Here is a 19,037-nt window from a genome sequence, read left to right as displayed (position 1 = left end):
GTTCTGGATAGAAGTGGGGGACGGCTGTACACGATAAGCGCGTGCTGGCTGGGGCTGAACTGTGCGCTCGAGATTTCAGCGATGGAGACCCTCATCTTACATGCACATCACCATAGTAAAGCAAGAGGAAACCTCTTGGAGACCAGGAGCAGGGCAGGTGCGTCCTACGGAGGTGCCCAGCCAGGACAGTCAGGGGGCGGGGCGGGAGGCCGACGGATAGCGCCTGGCCCCGCCCCTCAGGCACAAGCCCCACCTCATAGCTCCGTCCCCGCCCCTCGCCGGCACAAGTCCCGCCCAGCACACTTCGTTCCCGCCCCTCTCGAAGCTCCGTCTCGCGCGCAGGCCTGCCCTTCTCCGCCCAGCCCGCCCCTTCGAGCCGCCTTACTCCTCCCTAAGATGGCGGCCGCGGCGCTGCTCCGGGGCGCGGCTCAGGGGCGCGGCAGCCGGGCCTGGAGCTGGCGGCTGCGTGCGACCCCGAAGTGCCGCCTCGCCCACGGTTCGAGCCGTCACGGCGGCGACCCCGCGGACGGAGCGGCCTGGGCCTGCTTCCCGCTGGGTGAGCGCACCCTGGTGCGCGTGCGCGGGCCAGACTCCGCGCCGTTCCTCCTGGGGCTGCTGACCAATGAGCTGCCGCTTCCGGGTCCTGCGGACGGCGCTACCCCACCCCCGGCGCGGGCGGGCTACGCCCACTTTCTCAACATTCAGGGCCGCACGCTATACGACGTCATTGTCTACCGGTGAGAGCGGGCGTCTGCAGTACCTAAAGGGAGGGGGAAGGCGGAGGGGCGGGAGCCGGGGCGGGAACCGGGGCGGCAGCCGGGGTGGAAGCCGGGGCGGGCGGGGCCACACGGAGGAGGGAGGAGGGAGGAGGGGCGGGGACACCCAGGGGGAAGGAGGAGGGGCAGGCCGCCGGGGGAGGGAGGAGAGTCGGCCGCACCGGGCAGAGGGAGGAGGGGCAGGCCTCTGGGGGAGGGAGGAGAGGCGGCCGCACCCGGGGGGAGGGAGGAGGGGCAGGAGCCGGGGCGGGGCCACCCAGAGGGGCGGGGCCACTCAGGGGGAGGGAGGATGGGCGGGATCCGGAGCGGGGCCACCCAGGGGGAGGGAGGGAGGGGCGGGAGCCGGGCCGGGGACACACAGAGGAGAGGAGAAGAGGCGGGGACACCCAGGGGCCGGGGGGGAAGAGAGGAGGGGCAGGCCGCCGGGGCAGGAGGAGGGCGGGGACACACCGAGGAAAGGAGAAGAGGCGGCCGCACCCAACGGGAGGGAGGAGGGACGGGAGCCCGGGCGGGGCCGAGTCACTTAGGTGGAGAGAGAAGGGGCTGGGCTACCTAGGTGGAGGGAGGAGAGGCGGCCGCAGCCAGGGGGAAAGTCGAGGGGCAGGGGCACCCAGGGGGAGGGAAGAGGGACGGGAGCCGCGGAGGGGCAGGCCGCCTCACGGGTAGGGTGCGGATTGCTAGGGGTCACCCGGAGCCCGGGCACCTGGCGTGAACTCTCAGAGGCTGCGAAAGGATCTTCAGGGCGGGTCACTTGGGGAAGGACATGGGGGGCCTGGGCATCGAGGGGAGGACACCTGACCTGCGGCTGACTGGGCTGCTCTGGAGAGAGGGCCACCCTCCTGGGAGCCCAGCGCTGTCCAGCTTTCTGTCCCTGCCTGGTGCTCTCTGGAGTTTCTCCTTTTGGTTCATCTAGTTCCTGCCTCGTGGCCCCCTGTTCTGGTTTCCCAGGCGTAACACCTTGTTCTAGGGGTAGCTTGGGATTTTTGCTTTGAAAGTGGACTTTAGTTTTTGCAGCCCATTTAAGTTCACAGCATGACCGCGGGGAAGGCACAGACTACCTCACGGCAGCGTCCCCACCTGGGGGACCCGCATTGATGCTGCAGCACCCAGGGCCCATCCTTTCGTGGGGAGGACAAGTATGGGATGACATGGACCCATCACGTGATGGCTGTCACCACCCTGACAGCCCAGCCCCCCTGTGCCCAGAGTGATCCCTCCCTTCCCTAATCCCTGAAGCCATTGGGGGGGGGATCCTTTTCCTATCTTCGTGGTTTTCCTTTTCCAGAGAGCTGGGCACTTGGAGTCCCACAGTGCGCAGCCGTCTTGGATTGGCTGCTTCCACTTAGTGACATGTGGTTAAGCCATTTCTCTTTAGCGCTGAGTGATGTCGCTTGGCGTGGATGGACCACAGTGTCTTCACCCGTCACCTCGTGGAGGACGTCTTGGTTCTTCCAAGTTTGGGTGGTTGTGGGTAAGCTGCCGTAAACATCTGCGTCCAGGATTTTGTGTAAAGGCCCAGAAGCTCGACTGCTGGGTCGCACCGTGCAACAATGTATGGTTTTTTGAGAAACCACCAAACCCTTCCATGATGGCTGTGCGGTTTCGGGTCCCCACCAGCAAGCAATGGCTTGTTTGCAACGTGCATACTCTTTGTGGGGAGGTGCCTGTTAAGGTCTCTGGCCCATTTCTAATCGGGTTGTCTGTTTCTTGACCCTTGAACTTTTCAGTGTTCTTGTGTGTTCTGAGTGATGGCCCCTGGTCACATGTGATGTTTCAGGTCTCCTCCCCCTGCTGTCCTCGTTCCCTCTGGCGAGGCTGTGTGTGTTCCTGTCCCAGCCACACGTGTGCTGTCTGGGGAGCCTTCCTCAGGCACTGGCTGCATACAAGGTGCTCTGGGTTCCACTACGGACGGTATCGCTGGCTCTTGTGGGAAGCTCCCCAGTCTGTGTCTGCTGCTCTGCGGATCGGGTTGGTCCCCTGCTCCCTTGTTTCCAGCAGGACATGCACCTCGCCTTCCCACCTCTTTCCCTTCGTGTGGATCTCAGCAGTTCCTGGGTGGTGCAGTCTGGCCTGTGTGTGCTCAGTGGAATGTGGGGCCAGGGACACCTACTTCCAGGAACCTCCCATGTGGCTCCCATGCGACCTCCGCTCAGTCCCCCTGCCGTGGTCTCACTCCTTGGGGCACCTCTTGGGGACTTTGGAGGGCACTATGTCCTCAGTCCTCCATGGGCACCTGGTAGGCCACTCCCCCAAGTGCCTTGGAGCACACCAGTCAGCCTGACTCAATTCTCCAGGTACAATCCTGTTCCTGCTGGCCTCCTTGTGTCCCATACCTGCCCACACCTCACACCCTGACACCTGCCATGTCCTCGAGGGACCGTATTTGTGTGATCATAGGGTAGACCCCCTGTGTTTATGGGGGTCGCAGATGACAGGGTGGTGGGTGCTGTGCAGAGAGGACATCAGACTCTTGGGGGAGGGGTTTCCTTGTGCTCTGGGCATGGGGTTAGGCGGGCCCAGGCCTCCCTTTCTGGTGTTCATACAGCCTGTGCCCTGACAGCCAGGCCAGCTGGTGAGGCCGCAGCTGTCCCCCAGCCTCCCTCTTCCTGCAGCTGCACTTGTGACCCTAGGAGGGGCAGCCATGTTTAGCAACAAGAGTGCAGGGCACGACAGACAGCGGGTGACTTTTAGAGTAAGGACGTTCTCTGCAGTGTTTGGAAGGTGCTTTTTGCTAAAGACATCGTTCACTGTTTATCTGATATATTTACCTGGCAACACTGGCCCAGAGGCAGTGCCACCAGGCATCTGGGGACATTTGTGCTTGTGACTCAGGGCTGGGGGTGTTGGTGCTCCTGACATCGAATGGGTCAGGCCTGGCAAGCAACCCTGGGCACAGGTGCACCTCCTCCCCACCACCCCCTGTTCCTCAGCTGTAGCAAGTGCAACAGACAGTCTGATTTGGGGGCACAGGGGGGCACAGGGGGGCACAGGGGGTCCCCAGGGTCTGCCTGGCGCACAGTCATGGGCACAGGTGGCCAGGGAAGTGCCTGAGCCCAGAATGGGGACCTGCCTGACTTGACCTGCCTCAGCACCCCTGGGAACCTGGCTCCCTGGCCAGGACCCTCAGAGGCTGGTGCTCCCCCACGACCTCACATTGTGCCCAGCCCTGCCTGATTCCTCCCCTGCCATCTTTCATGTTGTCTCTGAGGGTGGTTTTTACCTGAGACTTAAAATGAAAACACAGGTGCATGTGGCAGAGAACCCTAACGGTGCGGGGCGGTTTACGCTGGGAGATACCCCTTTGCTGCTTCCTCCCAACCTGCATAGACATCCGGAGCCCCGTCCTCTGAGACAGCTTCTTTTCCTTTATGACTCTTTTGAAATAATGGTGGATTCACAGGGAGCACGGGAAGGAGCAGGGAGGCCTGTGCACTCTTGCCCCAGTCCCACAGGGCGGTGTCTTGCCTCCTGGAGTCTGGGGTCACGATCAGGGGTGGGACACGGGCCACTAACAGAGCTCATGCAGGATCCCCGCAGACTTGATGCGCCAGCACGTGTGAACACACTTGCCGGTGTCTGTGCCTTGGTCATACGTGTGGCCCCTGTGACCTCGATGAGGACAGCTGTTCCATCACCACCACTGGGTCCCCTGTCCCCTGTGCAGCACACCTGCCCTTCTCACCCCAGCTCCTCTCCTGGCTTTTTACCATTTGTCTGACCAGTAGGTCATCTCGAAGTCTGACAAGTGGAACTGCTTGGGATTGGACTCACACACCTTGATACCCTGTGGTTCTGCTCACTTGTATCAGTGTGACCCATGGCTGCTGTTTGTAGTGGGAGTGGGGGTGGGGAATGTGGACACGATAGAGTGTGCACTGTAGGGTGAGCCCCCAGAGGTGGGACCCCAAGCAAGTCCTTGCTTTTCTTTCCTGTGGGGGTAACTGGTTTCTCCAGGGCAGCACTTAATCCTGTACTGTCTGGGGGCACCAGCTGATGGGCTCTGAGGGAGGGGCCATGGACATCAGCTGGTGAGCTCTGTGGGAGGGGTGGGGAGCACCAGCTGGTGGGCTCTGCAGGGAGGGGTGGGTGGCACCAGCTGGTGGGCTCTGGGGGAGGGGTCAGGGGCACCAGCTAATGAGGTAAAGGGTAGAGGTCAGGGTCGCCTGCTGATGGGCTTTGGGGGAGGGGTCAGTGGCACCAGCTTGTGGGCTCTGGGCGAGGGGTTGGGGGTACTGGCTGGTGCCCTCTGAGAGGAGAGGTAGGGGGGCACCAGTTGTTGAATCTGGGGGAGGGGTCTGGGGCACCAACTGGTGGCTGTGGGGAAGGGTTCAGGGGCACCAGCTGGTGGACTCAGGGTAAGGGATCAATGACATCAGCTAGTGGGCTCTGGGCAAGGGGTCAGGAAGCAGCTAGTGGGCTCTGGGGGAGCAGTCCAGGACCCCAGCTGGTGGGTGTGAGTGGAAGTTTCCGGGGTCACAAGGCAATGGGGTCAACGGTAGAGATTAGGGATACTAGGTGGTGATTCTATGGGACTGGTCAGGGGTACCAGCTGATGGCTGCTAGGGGAGGGGTCAGGGGCACCAGCTGCTAGGCTCTGGGGGAGGGGTCTGGGCACCAGCTGGTGGGCTCTGAGGAGTGGGTGACATCAGCTTGTGGGCTGTGGGGGCGTGGTCAGGGGCACCAGCTGATGGATTTGAGAGGAAGGTTCTGGGGCACCAGCTAATGGGGTCAAGGGTACATGTAAGGGACACCAAGTGATGGGGTGGGATTGGGGTCACAGTAGGTGGGCTCTGGGGAAGGGGTCAGGGGCACCAACTGGTGGGCTCTGAGGGGAGAGGTGGGGGAGCACCAGTTGTTGACTCTGGGGGAGGGGTTGGGGCATCAGCTAATGGGGTCAAGGGTAGAGGTCAAACGCACCAGCTGGTGGGCTCTGGGGGAGGGGTTGGCACCAGCTGGTGGGTTCTGGGGGAGTGGTCGGGGGGCACCAGATGATGGGATCAAGGGTAGAGGTCAGCGACATCAGCTGGTTCCATGAACCCTCCCCCAAAAGTATACCAGCTGATGAGCTAGTCCAATCAGAACCAGGTGGCCTCTGGGGGAGAGGTTGGGGGCATCAGCTGGTAGGCTCTGGGGGAGCGGTTGGGGGCACCAGCTGGTGGGCTCTGGGGGAGGAGGGGTCTGGGACATCAGATAATAGGCTCTGGGGGAGGGGTTGGGGGCACCAATTGGTGGGCCCTGGGGAGGGGTCTGGGACACCAGATGTTGGGCCCTGAGGAGGGGTCTGGGACACCAGATGATGGGCCCTGGGGGAGGGGTCGGGGGCACTAGTTGGTAGTTTCTCAGGCACGCTCATGGAAGGTGTTATCCGTTCCCTTTCTGTTTCCACTGGGCTGGGGATCCTAGTCCTGTCCACATCTACGACCAGGATCTTGGTTATATACTCTTGTGGGTCCTGAACGTCTCTCCTGAGGTCCCTGTACCAGTCTTTTCTCTGTGCTGCGTGTCCCATGTGGTTAGCACACCAGGTTCCAGGGTTGCTGCTGTGGCAGTGGGGGTCCAGAGTGCAGTTAGGGTGGTTGTGGGGCCCTGACAGGGTTCCAGGGCTCTCCTTGGGAAGTGGGAGGTGGCTCTGGGCAGACTGTATGTGGCCTCACAGCACATCCCCTCGGCTCTGTCCGCTGCTTGCTGTCCCACCTACCCCCCAGCCTGCCCCCCATCGTGAGTGCTGAGGGCACCCACCTCAGACCCTTGGCTTCTGTGGGCCAGAGGAGGCAGGTCCTGGTCCTGTGAGGCTGCCTGCAGCTCTCCCCCTCACGTGGAGGACCAGACCAACAGCACTGTGGTCCCCAGACCTGGGTCCCACCTGCCCAGCCACAGCCTGTCTTCCACCAAGTGGACTGCTTCCTGTGGTTTGCACCCCGGGTGGGGAGGGTCCCGCAGCAGACCTGGGGTCTGGAGCACGGTGGGTGGAGAGCGGTGGCCCCAGGCCAACCCTCAGGAGCCCCTGCCCCTACCTTCAGGCTCCCAGAGCATGAGCTCGCTGAACAGGCGCCCGCTTTCCTCCTGGAGTGTGACAGCGCGGTGCTGGGCGCCCTGCAGACACACCTGGCACTGTACAGGATCCGGCGGAAGGTCGTGGTGGAGCCATGCCCCGAGCTGCGCGTGTGGGCTCTGCTGCCTGACTGCCCCGAGGAGGTCTGTGGGGCTGCACCGTTGCGGGAGCGGACTGACAGAACCAGCGTCCTCACCCCCGACCCCCGGACCGCCCGCATGGGCTGGCGGCTTCTCATCCGGGATGAGGGCCTGGTGCCGGTGCCCAGAGGCCGGCTCGGAGACCCCCGGGATTATCACAGGCACCGGTACCAGCAAGGTAGGGACGGGGTGGGGCTGTGCTGGTGGGGGCGGGGGGAGGGCTCAGGCGCTGTGTCCAGTGTTGGCCCTTCTCCACGAGCCCACCATCCCCCAGCCCCCGAGGAGGCCTTAGCCCTCAGAGAGCTTCTCCTCTCCCACCCCACAGGCGTTCCTGAGGGGGTCCGGGACCTGCCCCCAGGAGTGGCCCTGCCCCTGGAGTCCAACCTGGCTTTCATGAATGGTGTCAGCTTCACTAAGGGCTGCTACATAGGCCAGGAGCTGACTGCCCGCACCCACCACATGGGCGTCATCCGCAAACGCCTGTTCCCAGTGCAGCTGTTGGGGCCTGTCCCTGAGGATGGCATCGCTCTAGGCGCCCCAGTGCTCACCGAGTCGGGTCAGGCCGCTGGCAAGTACAGGGCTGGCCAGGGGGATGTGGGCCTCGCCTTGCTGCGGGCAGAGAAGATTAAGGGCCCTCTCCACATCAGGACCTCCAACAGCGGCCAGGTGGCCCTGACTGTGTCTGTGCCGGACTGGTGGCCCACAGTCGCCAAGTAGCCAGGACGTCCCTCTGCTCCTGCAGCCCTGGGGCTGCCAGGGTGCCCTGGAGGGCTCTGTCCATCTGCTGCACTCTGCAGGCTGGCCTCCTAGCTCCCAGGGCTGCAAGTGTGGCTGGCTTGTGTTTCGCGCCCACCGTGCTTCCCAAAGAGGGTCCCACGGGCAGCTGTGGCTGTCATCCCTTGCTGCTCTGTGGCTGTGAGCTGCAGGAGTCCTCCTGGGGACCCAGGAGGAGGAGCCAGCCCTTCACGTGCCCCTGTGCCAAGGTGAGCTGCAGTTTCCCTCCGATGGGGAAGGACAGGGTCCCAGCTGTGTGGGTTTGGAGGTGGTTCATCTATTGGCTGAGGACAGGACGGTCCAGAGCCTTGTCCCCAGGCTGCCTGCATTCCTCTCCATCTGGGGTTGGCTGAAAGGGCAGGTGGGCCCTGGGAACTGGTGTGCCATGTGCTGGCTGTGGGACACCCTGTGAATTTCACATGGGGGCCCCACTTGTGCACCAAGGTTTCTGCTGCGCCCCTCCCCCTCCACCCCAGGAGCTGCCCTGGGGTGGGACAGCAGGGCTCTGACAAGGAGGAGCTTCTGCTTGGTTTACTTGCTGCTTTTCTGAGGCGTGGCTATGTTTTCACAGTAAGAGGTTGACTTTCTTCTCTTCTTGAAACCACTGACTTGCACTGTCCCATGCAATGTGAATCTCATGGTTAGGGGTGTCCCGCGTGATGCCCCGGAGTGGCTATTAAAGTGTGACGCACAAGCAGCATGTGTGGAGCTCTGGTTTCATTTTGGGTGGAAGGTGCTGGGACTCCGTTTTGGGTAGAGCAGATACACCGAGAGCACTCCAGGTGAAGTACGCCAGCAGAGTCCCAGGAAGAGGCCTTGTTCTGGGACAGCAAGGGAGCTCCAAGTCTGCGGTGGATGGCGTGGCTTGCCTTCGTATCCACGGAGGGGAGAGGCTAACAGGAAACCGAGTTAGTGCCAGCATCTGGGCCCTCACGGGGCGATTCACTGGCAAGTATGCACTGCCCTCCCTCAGCCCCCACTGGCGGGGCAACACTCCAGGCAACACTCAGACCTCACATCAGGACTTTGTCTCCTGTCCAGCTGCAGACTGTGCAGCACCCCTTTGCATGTGACCTGGGGCCTGGGAGCCAGCCTTGCACAGTGGGTGTGTGCCTGTGCCCAGCACCTGTGCTGTGCTGGACATGCTTGAGCTCCTCATAGTCCGTGGACCCACCCGCCGAGTGGGTACCTGGAGTCCCATGCTGGGAGCCGAGAGAGTAACCGGGAGGGAGGCTGGCCACTGTGGCGGAAAGCTCCAGCAGCTGCCCAGTGAGATGCTGCCTTCCAGATCATGTGTCCCCTACTGTCCTCAGGCATCCAGGTCATTGGGACCTGAGACACTCTGTTCAGTCTGAGTTCTACCTCAGGGATCATAGCCGAAAGCTGCTGTCCAAAACAAGTGTTCCTTTGCTGGACAGACCTTGTCATTCTTCACAGAATCACCAGGGCTTCCAAGAGTCTGCGGCTTTCAGAGGCTGTAAGGTGCGCTGCCCAGTGTACATGCCAGGGGACCAAGGGGTCCCGTCGAGGTTTGATGCTTACGTCTGCTTGTCTCCGTGTTCGTCAATGTCGAGCTCCAGGAGGACAGTGCAGGCACTCGGGAAGCCCCTTGCTGGTTCTTGGGTCCGCCTCAGTTTGTTTGTAAGAAGTACGGAGTTCCAGGAAGCAAGTGGTCTTATGCTCTGCCCCAATGCCCTGAGAGTGTGGCCAGTGGGCAGATGGCAGAGGGTGCTGGGTTCTGGAGACCTGGCCCTCCTGGGGGAGTCCCCTGCCCCTACTGTGAAGCTGGTTAAGACATGCTTCCCCCAACGTTTCATCATGAGCACCCCGCACGGAACGTGAGAGTTTGCTGTGAGCACCGGTGCACGTGCCCGATGACACCCCACTTGCCAGACCCCATCACCTGGCCCCCCCTCAGCCTTGGTTGTGTTTTGCTGCATTTCCAACAAACTGGCAGACCTCACACCCTCACTCCTAATGCCTTCCTCATCATCAACGTCTTTCGTTCCCTGGGAGGTAAAATTTGGCTACCATGAAATGCACCAATCTTGCTATTTCCTGGATTGTGCGGAGTGCATATGGCTGTGCACCCAAGACCGGAGGAAGGTCTGGAACATTCCATCCCCGGGCAGCACTCACCAACCTGTCCCGGCCAGTCCCTGTGCCCCAGCTGCTGCAGATGTGCAGAGCCTGGGGCTTCAGGTGGGGTGCTGCCTGGCGGGTGGCTGGACCATGGTGAGCATCTCTGAGTCCTCCTGTGGGAGCGAGCCCTTTGTGGACACATGCCTCATCTGGGGTGGGATCACAGAGCTGAGGGTAGCGGGAGGTCCCCAGTAAGGAGCTGTCTGTGTTCTCTGGGTGACCTGGCGACTGTTCCGTTTCCTGCTCCAGCCAGCAGCATGGCCTTGCCACCATGTGGTGTGGTCAGCCTTCGTAATTTCCACGTGGAGACTTGGTGTTTAGATTTCAGTCATTGTGGGTGGATGCCTGCCTGTGTCTCAGGGACGGTGGGGAGCCCCGTCCACTCTCTATGGTCTGGGCACCCGGACAGTTCAGGGTCCCTGGCTCCACTTTCTTTCCAGAGGATGTTGATTTAGTGTGGTCACGTTCGTGTTTGTGGGAAAAATGAGTGATTTCCAAAGGTTTTGTTTTGTGTCAGCCCTCAAAGGGAGGAGATGGTCAGGGAAGGTCAGCAGCCAGCCAGCAGGGACCCTGTTGATTAACAGAATGTTCTGGAGACTGCTGAGTCCTGGGCTACCTTTCACTCTCTCATCTGTTCACTCAGAGGCTTACTAAGCGCCTACCAGCCATGAACTAAAGCACAAAGTATGCTGGGTTGTGTTAGCTTTTCTGTGATTAAGCTGGGAACAGGGCAGGCTGTGTGTGGAGGTGGGGTGCATTAGGGGGATGGGTGTGTGTGGGGTCAGAGCACATTGGGAGACTGGGTGCATTGGGAGGATAGGCTGTGTGCAGAGTCGGGGAGCACTGGGGCCCTGGGCTCATGGGCAGTGAGGTACATTGGGAAGATAGGCTGTGTACAGGGTTGGGGCACATTGGGGGGCTGGGCTCATGGGCATTGGGACACCTTGGGAGCTTGGACTGTGTGCAGGGTCGGTGGCACTGGGTGGCTGGGTACATTCAGCATGGGGTCAAGCATTTGTGGTGGCTGTGTCCAGACAGAGGGCCCACTGTGGGGGAAAGATCCTGACCAATACCGTACCTCACATGCCCTTCAAAGAGCTGAGGCCAGTGTGGCTAGGGGCAGGGCTCTTGGGAAGGGGTGTGGGCAAAGGGCAGGATCCTGAGGCCTCAAGGGGCAGAGGTAGAGTAGGGCAGAGTTTAGGGGCAGTGTGGGAGAGCGGCTGTTGCCATGCAGGGCAGGAGCTGCGGGAGGGTTTGTGGCGGGTGGGGGCATGGGGACAGGGTTCCCTGGTGAGGAGTCAGGGGCTTAGACCTTATCTAAAGCATGGGGTTTGGAGGAATGGGGGACGCTGCCTAGGGCTGCCCCCTGGGTGGAGGGCAGTAGGGTGTCAGGTGGCCTGGAAGTTCTGAGCACAGGAGGTGTGGCAGGATGAAGACCAGTGGGGGCCATGGGACTCACAGGTCCTCTCTGGACCTGCCTCAGGTCCCCCCACACCTTGTGTGGACCTCTGGCTTAATGGGAACTGTTACGAGGTCATCACCACCACCAGGTCCCACTTCCCTGTTCCCCAGCACCCCTCCCACGGGGACTGTTTGCACATCCCCCAGCCACCCCCTCCCGTGGAGACTGTTTGCAAGTACCCCAGACCTGCCCCCAGCCCCTGGTGTGGGGACTGTTTGCAGGATCCCCCCCCAGTACCCCCCATGGGGACTGTTTGCAGGTCCCCCAGCCACTCCCCTTCCGTGGGGATGTTTGCAGGTCCCCCAGTACCCCTCCTCCCTGGGACTGTTTGCAGGTCCCCCAGCCTCCCCTCACCCCCTGGATACTGTCTGCAGGGTACCCCCCCAGCACCCCCCTGCCCTGTGGGGACTATTTACAGGGTACTCCCCCAGCCCCGCAGTGGGGACTGTTTGCAGGTCCCCCAGCCTCCCCCCCACCCCGCGGGGACTGTTTGCAGGGTACTCCCCCAGCCCCGCAGTGGGAACTGTTTGCAGGCTCCCTCCCCAGCACCGCCCTTCTGCCCCCCCCCCCCCCCCCCCCCCGTGGGAACTGTTTGCACCCAGACTCCCGTTGCGGACTGTTTGCAGGGTACACCCTCAGCCTTCCCCCCGCCGTGGAGACCGTTTGCAGGGTCCCCCCCAAGCCTCGCGGTGGGGACTGTTTGCAGAACCCCCGCGGTATCACACAGGACCCGCTGGCCTCATGCAGCCCCTCTTGCACGCGTGGTCCGCGTACCCGTGAGTTGTTAGTCTTATCACCAGGGGGCGCTGCTGTGTCTCGTGAGGTTGCTTTGTGTCCTTATATCCTCGCGCAGCTTGGTGTAGTGGTCTGTCACGCTCTGTTCCAGCCCCGCGGGGGCGGGGACGTTTGGGTGGTGCATGTTCACCCCGGGCTGTGTGTGCACGGTTTCCGTGTCCCTGGGATGCGGGCCCGGGAGAGGCCAGGCTGCCTTACGTGGTGGTGGAGGCAAGCTTATTGTCCCAGGAGTTGCACGTTTTCCCAGCACTGCTGCACCGCAGTGCGCTCCGGGGGGGTGGGGGGGGGACCCCGTTTCCTGCCTCCTGCCCAGCATCCGGGGGCGAGGAGTGTTCTAGCTGCCCCCATAGGTGTGTGGTGCTGGTTTTGGTCTGAACTTCCCCCGCGGCTCCTGGGTGCATTCACTGGTGGAACGCCTCCTCGGCACTGGGGTAGAGGCCCTCCTCCCTTGTCCGAGGCCAAGGGTACTCACGACCTGCGGCAGGTGCCGCAGATACTGCCACCTTGCTCCTGGGGGACCATGGCCCATCAGTAGGCAACTTGGCATGCTGTGCGCTTGGTTCACGGACGCCTGATGTCAGGCACAACACTACCTGACCCGCAGTCAGCGGATAAGGCCCAGGGTGGCCTTCTTGCACTGAGGACCACCAGACGGCTCTGCATCCTCCGCGCTCCCGGGCAGTGTGAGTAGGGAAACCACCAGCAAAGGTCCAGAAATGCAGGCGGCATGGCCCTGAGCCAACCACCTTAGACGGGGAAGAGGACACTGGTTTCAGTGTGGGACAAAGCACCCGCCCCAGCTCGGTCTCACCGCTCTGAGCCTATACGCAAGGACGACTGATAAGGGGTCACAGACACACCGGACCAGCGGGCCAACTTGCACCTACAGAGGCCAGAGGAATGAGGGTCGGCTGTGGTTTGCAGATACTTTCTCCCTGGATAGCTAGACCTGCCATCCTTGCACACAACAGAAGCTTTAGGTTTTGACCTGGTGCAATTATCAGTGCTTCCTTTTTTATTTCCTTGTTTTTTGGCATCTCTGTTGTGGAGACAATAGTAGTTTATAGTTTCATTTTATTTTTTAAATTTACTTTGAGAGAGAGAAACAGTGCGCATGTGCATGAGCGGGGGAGGGCCGGAGAGAGAGAATGTCATGCTGTCAGCACAGAGCCTGACATGGGGCCGGAACCCACGAACTGTGAGATCATGACCTGAGCCGCAGTCGGACACTTAAGCGACCGAGCCACCCAGGCGCCCCTGGTTTATAGTTTCCGTTGCTTTTGGCCTTAGGGCAATGCTGGCCTCACAGATGAGGTAGGAGGTGTCTTCGTGCTCTGCCTCCTGACAGGCTGCGGAGGTGGTGTTGTTTCTCCCCGAGATGTGTGGTGGAATTCACCCATGAACCCCACTGGGCCTGGTGCTTTCTGTCGTGGAAGGTTGTTAGCTCCCAGTAGATAGAGGCCCATTTGTGCTATTTGTCCTTCAGAGGTTGTTGGCAGGTGGCATGTCAGGCAATTGGCCTGTTATACCTGGGTTATCAGCTTTGGGGCACAGGGTTGTGCACCATATTCTTGTTATCCTCTAACGTCCGTGGGGCCTGTAGTAATGCCCCTTCTCTCCCTCACCTCTCATGTATTTGTTGATTCATTTGTTTAGCATATTTATTTTTCACCAAAGTGTAGTTGGCACTTAGTGTTACATTGGCCTCAGCTGTGTGCCACACTGATCCAGCTCCTCTGCCCCTTACACTGTGTTCCTCACCCCACCCACACTACCACAGAGCCACTGACTGTTCTCTGTGCTGTGCCTTTCATCCCTGTGACTTACTCGTGCCATACAGGAAGCCTGGATCTCCCACTTCCCTTCACCCATTTTCCCCTCCCCTCTGGCAGCTGTCTGTGTGTTCTCTGTATTTGTGGTTCTGTTTCTGTTTTTTGTTTGTTTCTCAAATTCTGTGTAGGCATGAAGTCGTATGGTATTTGTCTGTCTCTGTCTGACTTATTTCACTTAACATATTACACTCTGGCTCCATCCGTGTCCTTGCAGATGGTGAGATCTCATCCTTTTTTGTGGCTGCATACTATTGCACTGTCTGATGTATCCATCCCTCTGTGGATAGACCCTTGGGCTGCCTCCACTTCTTGTCTGTCATAAACACTACTGCACAAGACACAGGGGTGCATTTGTCTTTTCTGATCAGTGTTTTACCCTCTGTGGGTAAACGCCCCATCGTGGTGTATTGATGTCCACTCTACCTTTTACGTATCACACTTCTGGGGTCAGGTGCAGGAGCTCTTTGCCGAGGCCCTAGATTCTGAAGGTTTTCTCCAAGATCTTTACAGTTTCTGTTGTGTGTTTAGGTCCATGGTTTGAACCAGTTTGGCAAACATGAGGTGTGGGATTTGTGGGAAGGTGCCCAGCACCATCTGTTGAAAAGGCTCCTCCCTTGGGTTGTGTTTGCACCACTGACAGGGGCCAGGAGGGCATGTCTGCGTGGATCCCCATGTGGGCCCCCGTGTGTGCCCCATCCCGCTCATCTGTGTGGCTGTCTGCCACACCACGCCTCTTGATTCCTGTGGCTGCACGTGTGCTGGACGTCAGGCACAACGGTTCTTTTACCTTCTTTTTCAAGATGTTTAGGCCTTCTAGGGCCTGCGCCTTTCCATATGAATTTTGGATTAAGTGTGTGCCTGCAAGAAGCCTTGTGGTGGTTTCCCTTCTCCCCTTCCTTTCCCTTCCCTTCCCTCCCCTCCCCTCCCCTCCCCTCCCCTCCCCTCTCCCTTCCCTTCCCTTCCCTTCCCTTCCCTTCCCTTCCCTTCCCTTCCCTTCCGTCTCCTCCCCTCCTATCCCCTCTTCTCCCCTCCCCTTCCCTCTCCTCTCCTTTCCTTTCCCTTCCCTCCTTCCCTTCCCTCCCCTCCCCTTCCCTCTCCTTCCCTTCCCTTCCATTCCCTTCCCTTCCCTCTCCTTCTCCTTCTCTCCTTCTCTTCCCTCCCCTCCCCTCCCCTCCCCTCCCCTCCCCCTCTCCTCTCCTCTCCTTTCCTTCCCTCCTCCCTCCCTCCCTGCTGTTCCCTTCCCTACCCTTCCCTCCTTCCTCCTGCCTCCTTCTTCCCTCCCTTCCTTTCTCCTTCCTCCCTCATCCCTCCTCCTTTCTTCTCCCTCCCTCCTCCTTTCTTCTCCCTCCCTCCTCCTTTCTTCTCCCTCCCTTCCCTACCCTTCCCTCCTCCTTCCTCCCTCCCTCCTTCCTCTCCCCTTCCCTTCCCTCCCCTCCCCTTCCTTCCTCCTTCCTCCTCCCTCCCTCCCCTTCCCCTTTTTCTCTCCCTCCCTCCCTCCCTTCCTTCTTTCTTGTCTTGAAGCATGGTGATTACTGTGTAAAAGAGGACTATGAATTTCTCTACCTACACTAAGGAATAAATTCTCTTCAAGGCAGTTTTACTTTGGCGTAGAATTCAGGTATGCACACTAGCTCATCTAAGTACCTTTGCAAACACATGGAGGAACTTCTGAGTGCAGGCCTTGTGCTGGGTGCTGGAAATCTAGCGGTGGACAGTTGGCACACACGGCGTTTTCAGCCCATGCCATTTGTTGTGAATGGACTCTTTGTATTGGTAGACTCTCTGTACAGCTGATCAGTTTGGCGCTACCTTATTTTGTAGTAGTTGAATATTGGAAATTAAGAGGCTTGTCCGGTATCAGTAAAAATTTGTGTTGGGGGCACCTGGGGGGCTCAGTTGGTTAAGCATCTCACTCTTGATGTTGGCTCAGGTCATGATCTCATGGTTCATAAGTTTTAGCCCCGAGTTAGGCTCTGTGCTGACAGTGCAGAGCCTCCTGGGGAGTCTCTCCCTCTCTCTGGCCCTCCCCTCTCACTCTCTGTGTCTCTCTCTAAAATAAATAAATAAACATTAAAAAAATTTGTGTTGGAATGCATCACCTCCGTGCAGGGTCTGATGTTATCACCTGAAGCACTGAAGATGTCAAGCACAAGACAGAGTGACTGAAGGTCTGAAAGACTCGAGTGATGATTTAGGAAAATCTCTGACCCACAAGGCATAATTGTAAACAGTATTTTCCAGTATATAATGGGGAAGACTGTGAACTAAGTTTTTCAGCTTAGACTTTTCTGCTAAGGAACCTATCTATAGTATTCATGTAGTTATGTTATGTTATGTTATTAAGTAGGCTTCCCACCCAACGTAGAGCCCAATGCAGGCTTGAACTCATGGCCCTGAGATCAAGACCTGAGCTGAGATCGAGTCCGATGCTTGACCAACTGAGACTCCCAGGCACCCCTACCATATTTATTGTAAATGTAACTCATAGGAAAATTGTGATTCCTTCTCCAGAAATTTACTTTATGGCTAGAGGTAAGACAGGTGGTAGACAGTCCATAGAGAGGAGTCCCCAATGGGGGGGAGGGGACACAAGGGAGATGGTGACTTGGACTGTAAGTTGGGTCCTCACGGGCAGGTTTTGTCCTAAAGGGAAGGGGACAGACGGTGTGGATGATGGGCTGCAGCAAACCTTGAAGCTCTGCCAGGCTCTCAGAGGCAGAGAACCAGCAACAAAAATTCAGACCTAGAGCCATCCACTGAAACTTCACCCTCCTGGGGGGAATGGAGTCAGATGCCAAAGCTGAATTCTGTAAATGACATACAGTGCCATGTAGGGTGAGAGAGGGGGAGGGGGAGGGGGGTAGATCAAGCAGGGGTCAGGAGAGAGGAGGAGGGAGGGGAGGTGGATCAAGCAGATGGCAGGAGAGGGGTAGGGGCGGGGAGCTGGATCAAGCAGGTGGCAGGAGGGGGGTGTGGGGGCAAGGAGGTAGATCAAGCAGGTGTCAGGAGAGGGGGAGGGAGGAGGGGAGGTGGATCACGCAGGTGGCAGGAGGTGGGGGCAGGGTGGTAGATCAAGCAGCTGGTAGGAGGGTCGTGGGGACAGAGAGGTGGACAGGCACCTGGCAATAGCGTCCTGGAGAGTGCATGCACCTGTGTGTTATGAGCAGGGGCACAGAGGCAGGGCTAAGATGTGTAGGAATTCAGACTCACAGAGCATCAGTGTCAGGCTGCGATGGGTTAAGAAGCCTGCGGATCTGCAGGGGTTGTGCGATCTGGGACTTCTACAGACTTCAGTTAGCTCTACCCACTTTAAGACCATGGCTGATCTTTCTTCCGCTGCATTGACTGACTGGTTTGGAGAACATTGCCCTGTTCTGTGAAGCTAGGTGATGGCTGTGGCCCCAGGGCACACAGACAAGGAAAGGCAAGGGCTGGAAAAGATAACTCTGTGGGAATGGGAAACGAAAGGGAGCCTGGGACAAAGCAGACTCAGGAGACCCAGAAGGCCACCGCGTGTCCTGTCAGGGGGCCATGGCATTGTTGAGTGTCTGTGCACCCAGCACTGGAGCACAGAACAAGCACTAGAAGGTTCCCAGGGAGGGACACACAGTAAACACCAGTGGGGGCCTCATCTCCAAGCTCCACAGTGGACAGATGGTCCGCACAGCAGCTGGCCTGCAAACAGTGCGCCTGACTTGTTCCCCAGGCCACATGGATCCAGCACACAGATTCTTTCTCCATGGTGCTGTCTTGGGACATGCATGTTTTACTGGGGCACAGTTAACTTTTATCAGCATCTTTAAGGTGTGTGCATTTACCATGCTTAAAAAATCTGCACCACCCTAAAGGTCATGATGCTGTGACCCTACTACATTGGTTTCTTTTCTTTTCTTTTCTTCTTTCTTTCTTTCTTTCTTTCTTTCTTTCTTTCTTTCTTTCTTTCTTTCTTTCTTTCTTTCTTTTAAAAGATATAGAAGATTTTATTTTTTATTTATTTTTATACTAAATATAATTTATTGTCAAATTGGTTTCCATACAACACCCAGTGCTCATCCCAACAGGTGCCCTCCTCCCTCCCCATCAGCCACTTTCCCCTCTCCCCCACCCCCAATCTGCCCTTAGTATGTTCTCAGTCCTTAAGAGTCTCTTATGGTTTGCCTCCTTCCCTCTCTATAACTTTGCTTTTTCCCCCTTCCCCTCTCCCATGGTCTTCTGTTAAGTTTCTCAAGATCCACATGAGTGAAAACATAGTGTATTTGTCTTTCTCTGCCTGACTTATTTCACTTAGCATAAGACCCTCCGGTTCCATCCACGTTGCTGCAAATGGCCAGATTTCATTCTTTTTACATTGGTTTCTGATACTTCTGCAGTTGTTCTTGCCATACTGACATTGTGGTTTTGGGGTTTTTTGTTTTTGTTTTAAAATTTTTTTTAATGTTTATTTTTGAGAGAGAGAGAGGGCGAGGGAGGGGAAGAGAGAGAGGAGACACAGAATCTGAAGTAGGCTCCATGCTCCGAGCTGTCAGCACAGAGCCTGATGTGGGGCTTGAACCCATGAACTAGGAGATCATGACCTAAGCCAACTAAGCCACCCAGGTGCCCCAGGATTTTTTTTTAAGTGTATTTATTTATTTTGAGAGGGAGAGAGCATGGAAGGGACAGAGAGGGAGACAGAGAATCCCAAGCAGGCTCTGAACTGTCAGCACAGAGCCAGATGCAGGGCTCAGACCATGAATTGGCAGAAGTTGGATGCTCAGCCAACTGAGCCACCTGGGTGCCCCCCACACTGAGGCTTTGAGGCTTTAATCTTCCTCAGACAGATGTGGGTGAGTGGTGTGAGGTAGGGGTCAGCTTTAACACAGACTTCCATATTGTCCCTTGTGGATGGCCACTTGTCCCAGTGCTGCCCACCGAACCATCCTTCTTTCCCTTGTCCCTGTGTCTATCCAAACCTGGGCTGGTACCATGTCATCTTAATTTCTGCATCTTGGCGATTGTTCTTGGGAACTGGTGTGGCCCTAGAGCAAGCCAAGATGTTGAGAGAGCACCCAGGCCATTCTTTTC

At 58.3% G+C, this 19,037-nt stretch overlaps 1 protein-coding gene across 2 annotated transcripts; it reads left to right on the top strand.

Moving 5' to 3' along the window:
- The first annotated feature begins 331 nt into the window (after positions 1 to 331).
- Positions 332 to 8,439, top strand: IBA57 (iron-sulfur cluster assembly factor IBA57). Of its 2 annotated transcripts, none has more exons than XM_023253725.2 (3): positions 332 to 737; positions 6,797 to 7,146; positions 7,294 to 8,439. In XM_023253725.2, the coding sequence occupies exons 1-3, from the start codon at positions 397 to 399 to the stop codon at positions 7,683 to 7,685; spliced, it is 1,083 nt and encodes a 360-aa protein (XP_023109493.1). In that variant the 5' UTR covers positions 332 to 396; the 3' UTR covers positions 7,686 to 8,439. The 2 variants fall into 2 exon arrangements, with proteins under 2 accessions (XP_023109493.1, XP_044912690.1); XM_045056755.1 differs by lacking the exon at positions 332 to 737 and adding an exon at positions 1,426 to 2,247.
- The last annotated feature ends 10,598 nt before the right edge of the window (positions 8,440 to 19,037 follow it).

The sequence above is a fragment of the Felis catus genome, chromosome A1 (genome assembly GCF_018350175.1).
Source record: "Felis catus isolate Fca126 chromosome A1, F.catus_Fca126_mat1.0, whole genome shotgun sequence".
NCBI classification, from domain to species: domain Eukaryota; kingdom Metazoa; phylum Chordata; class Mammalia; order Carnivora; family Felidae; genus Felis; species Felis catus.
This window is presented reverse-complemented; position numbering and strand designations above follow the sequence as displayed.

Bases quoted from the DNA above. Each gene is read 5' to 3' on its own strand.
- IBA57 (XM_023253725.2), top strand. From the start codon at position 397: ATGGCGGCCGCGGCGCTGCTCCGGGGCGCGGCTCAGGGGCGCGGCAGC. The intron at 738-6,796 runs GTGAGAGCGGGC...CCCTACCTTCAG, and splicing joins TACGACGTCATTGTCTACCG to GCTCCCAGAGCATGAGCTCG. The intron at 7,147-7,293 runs GTAGGGACGGGG...CCCACCCCACAG, and splicing joins CAGGCACCGGTACCAGCAAG to GCGTTCCTGAGGGGGTCCGG.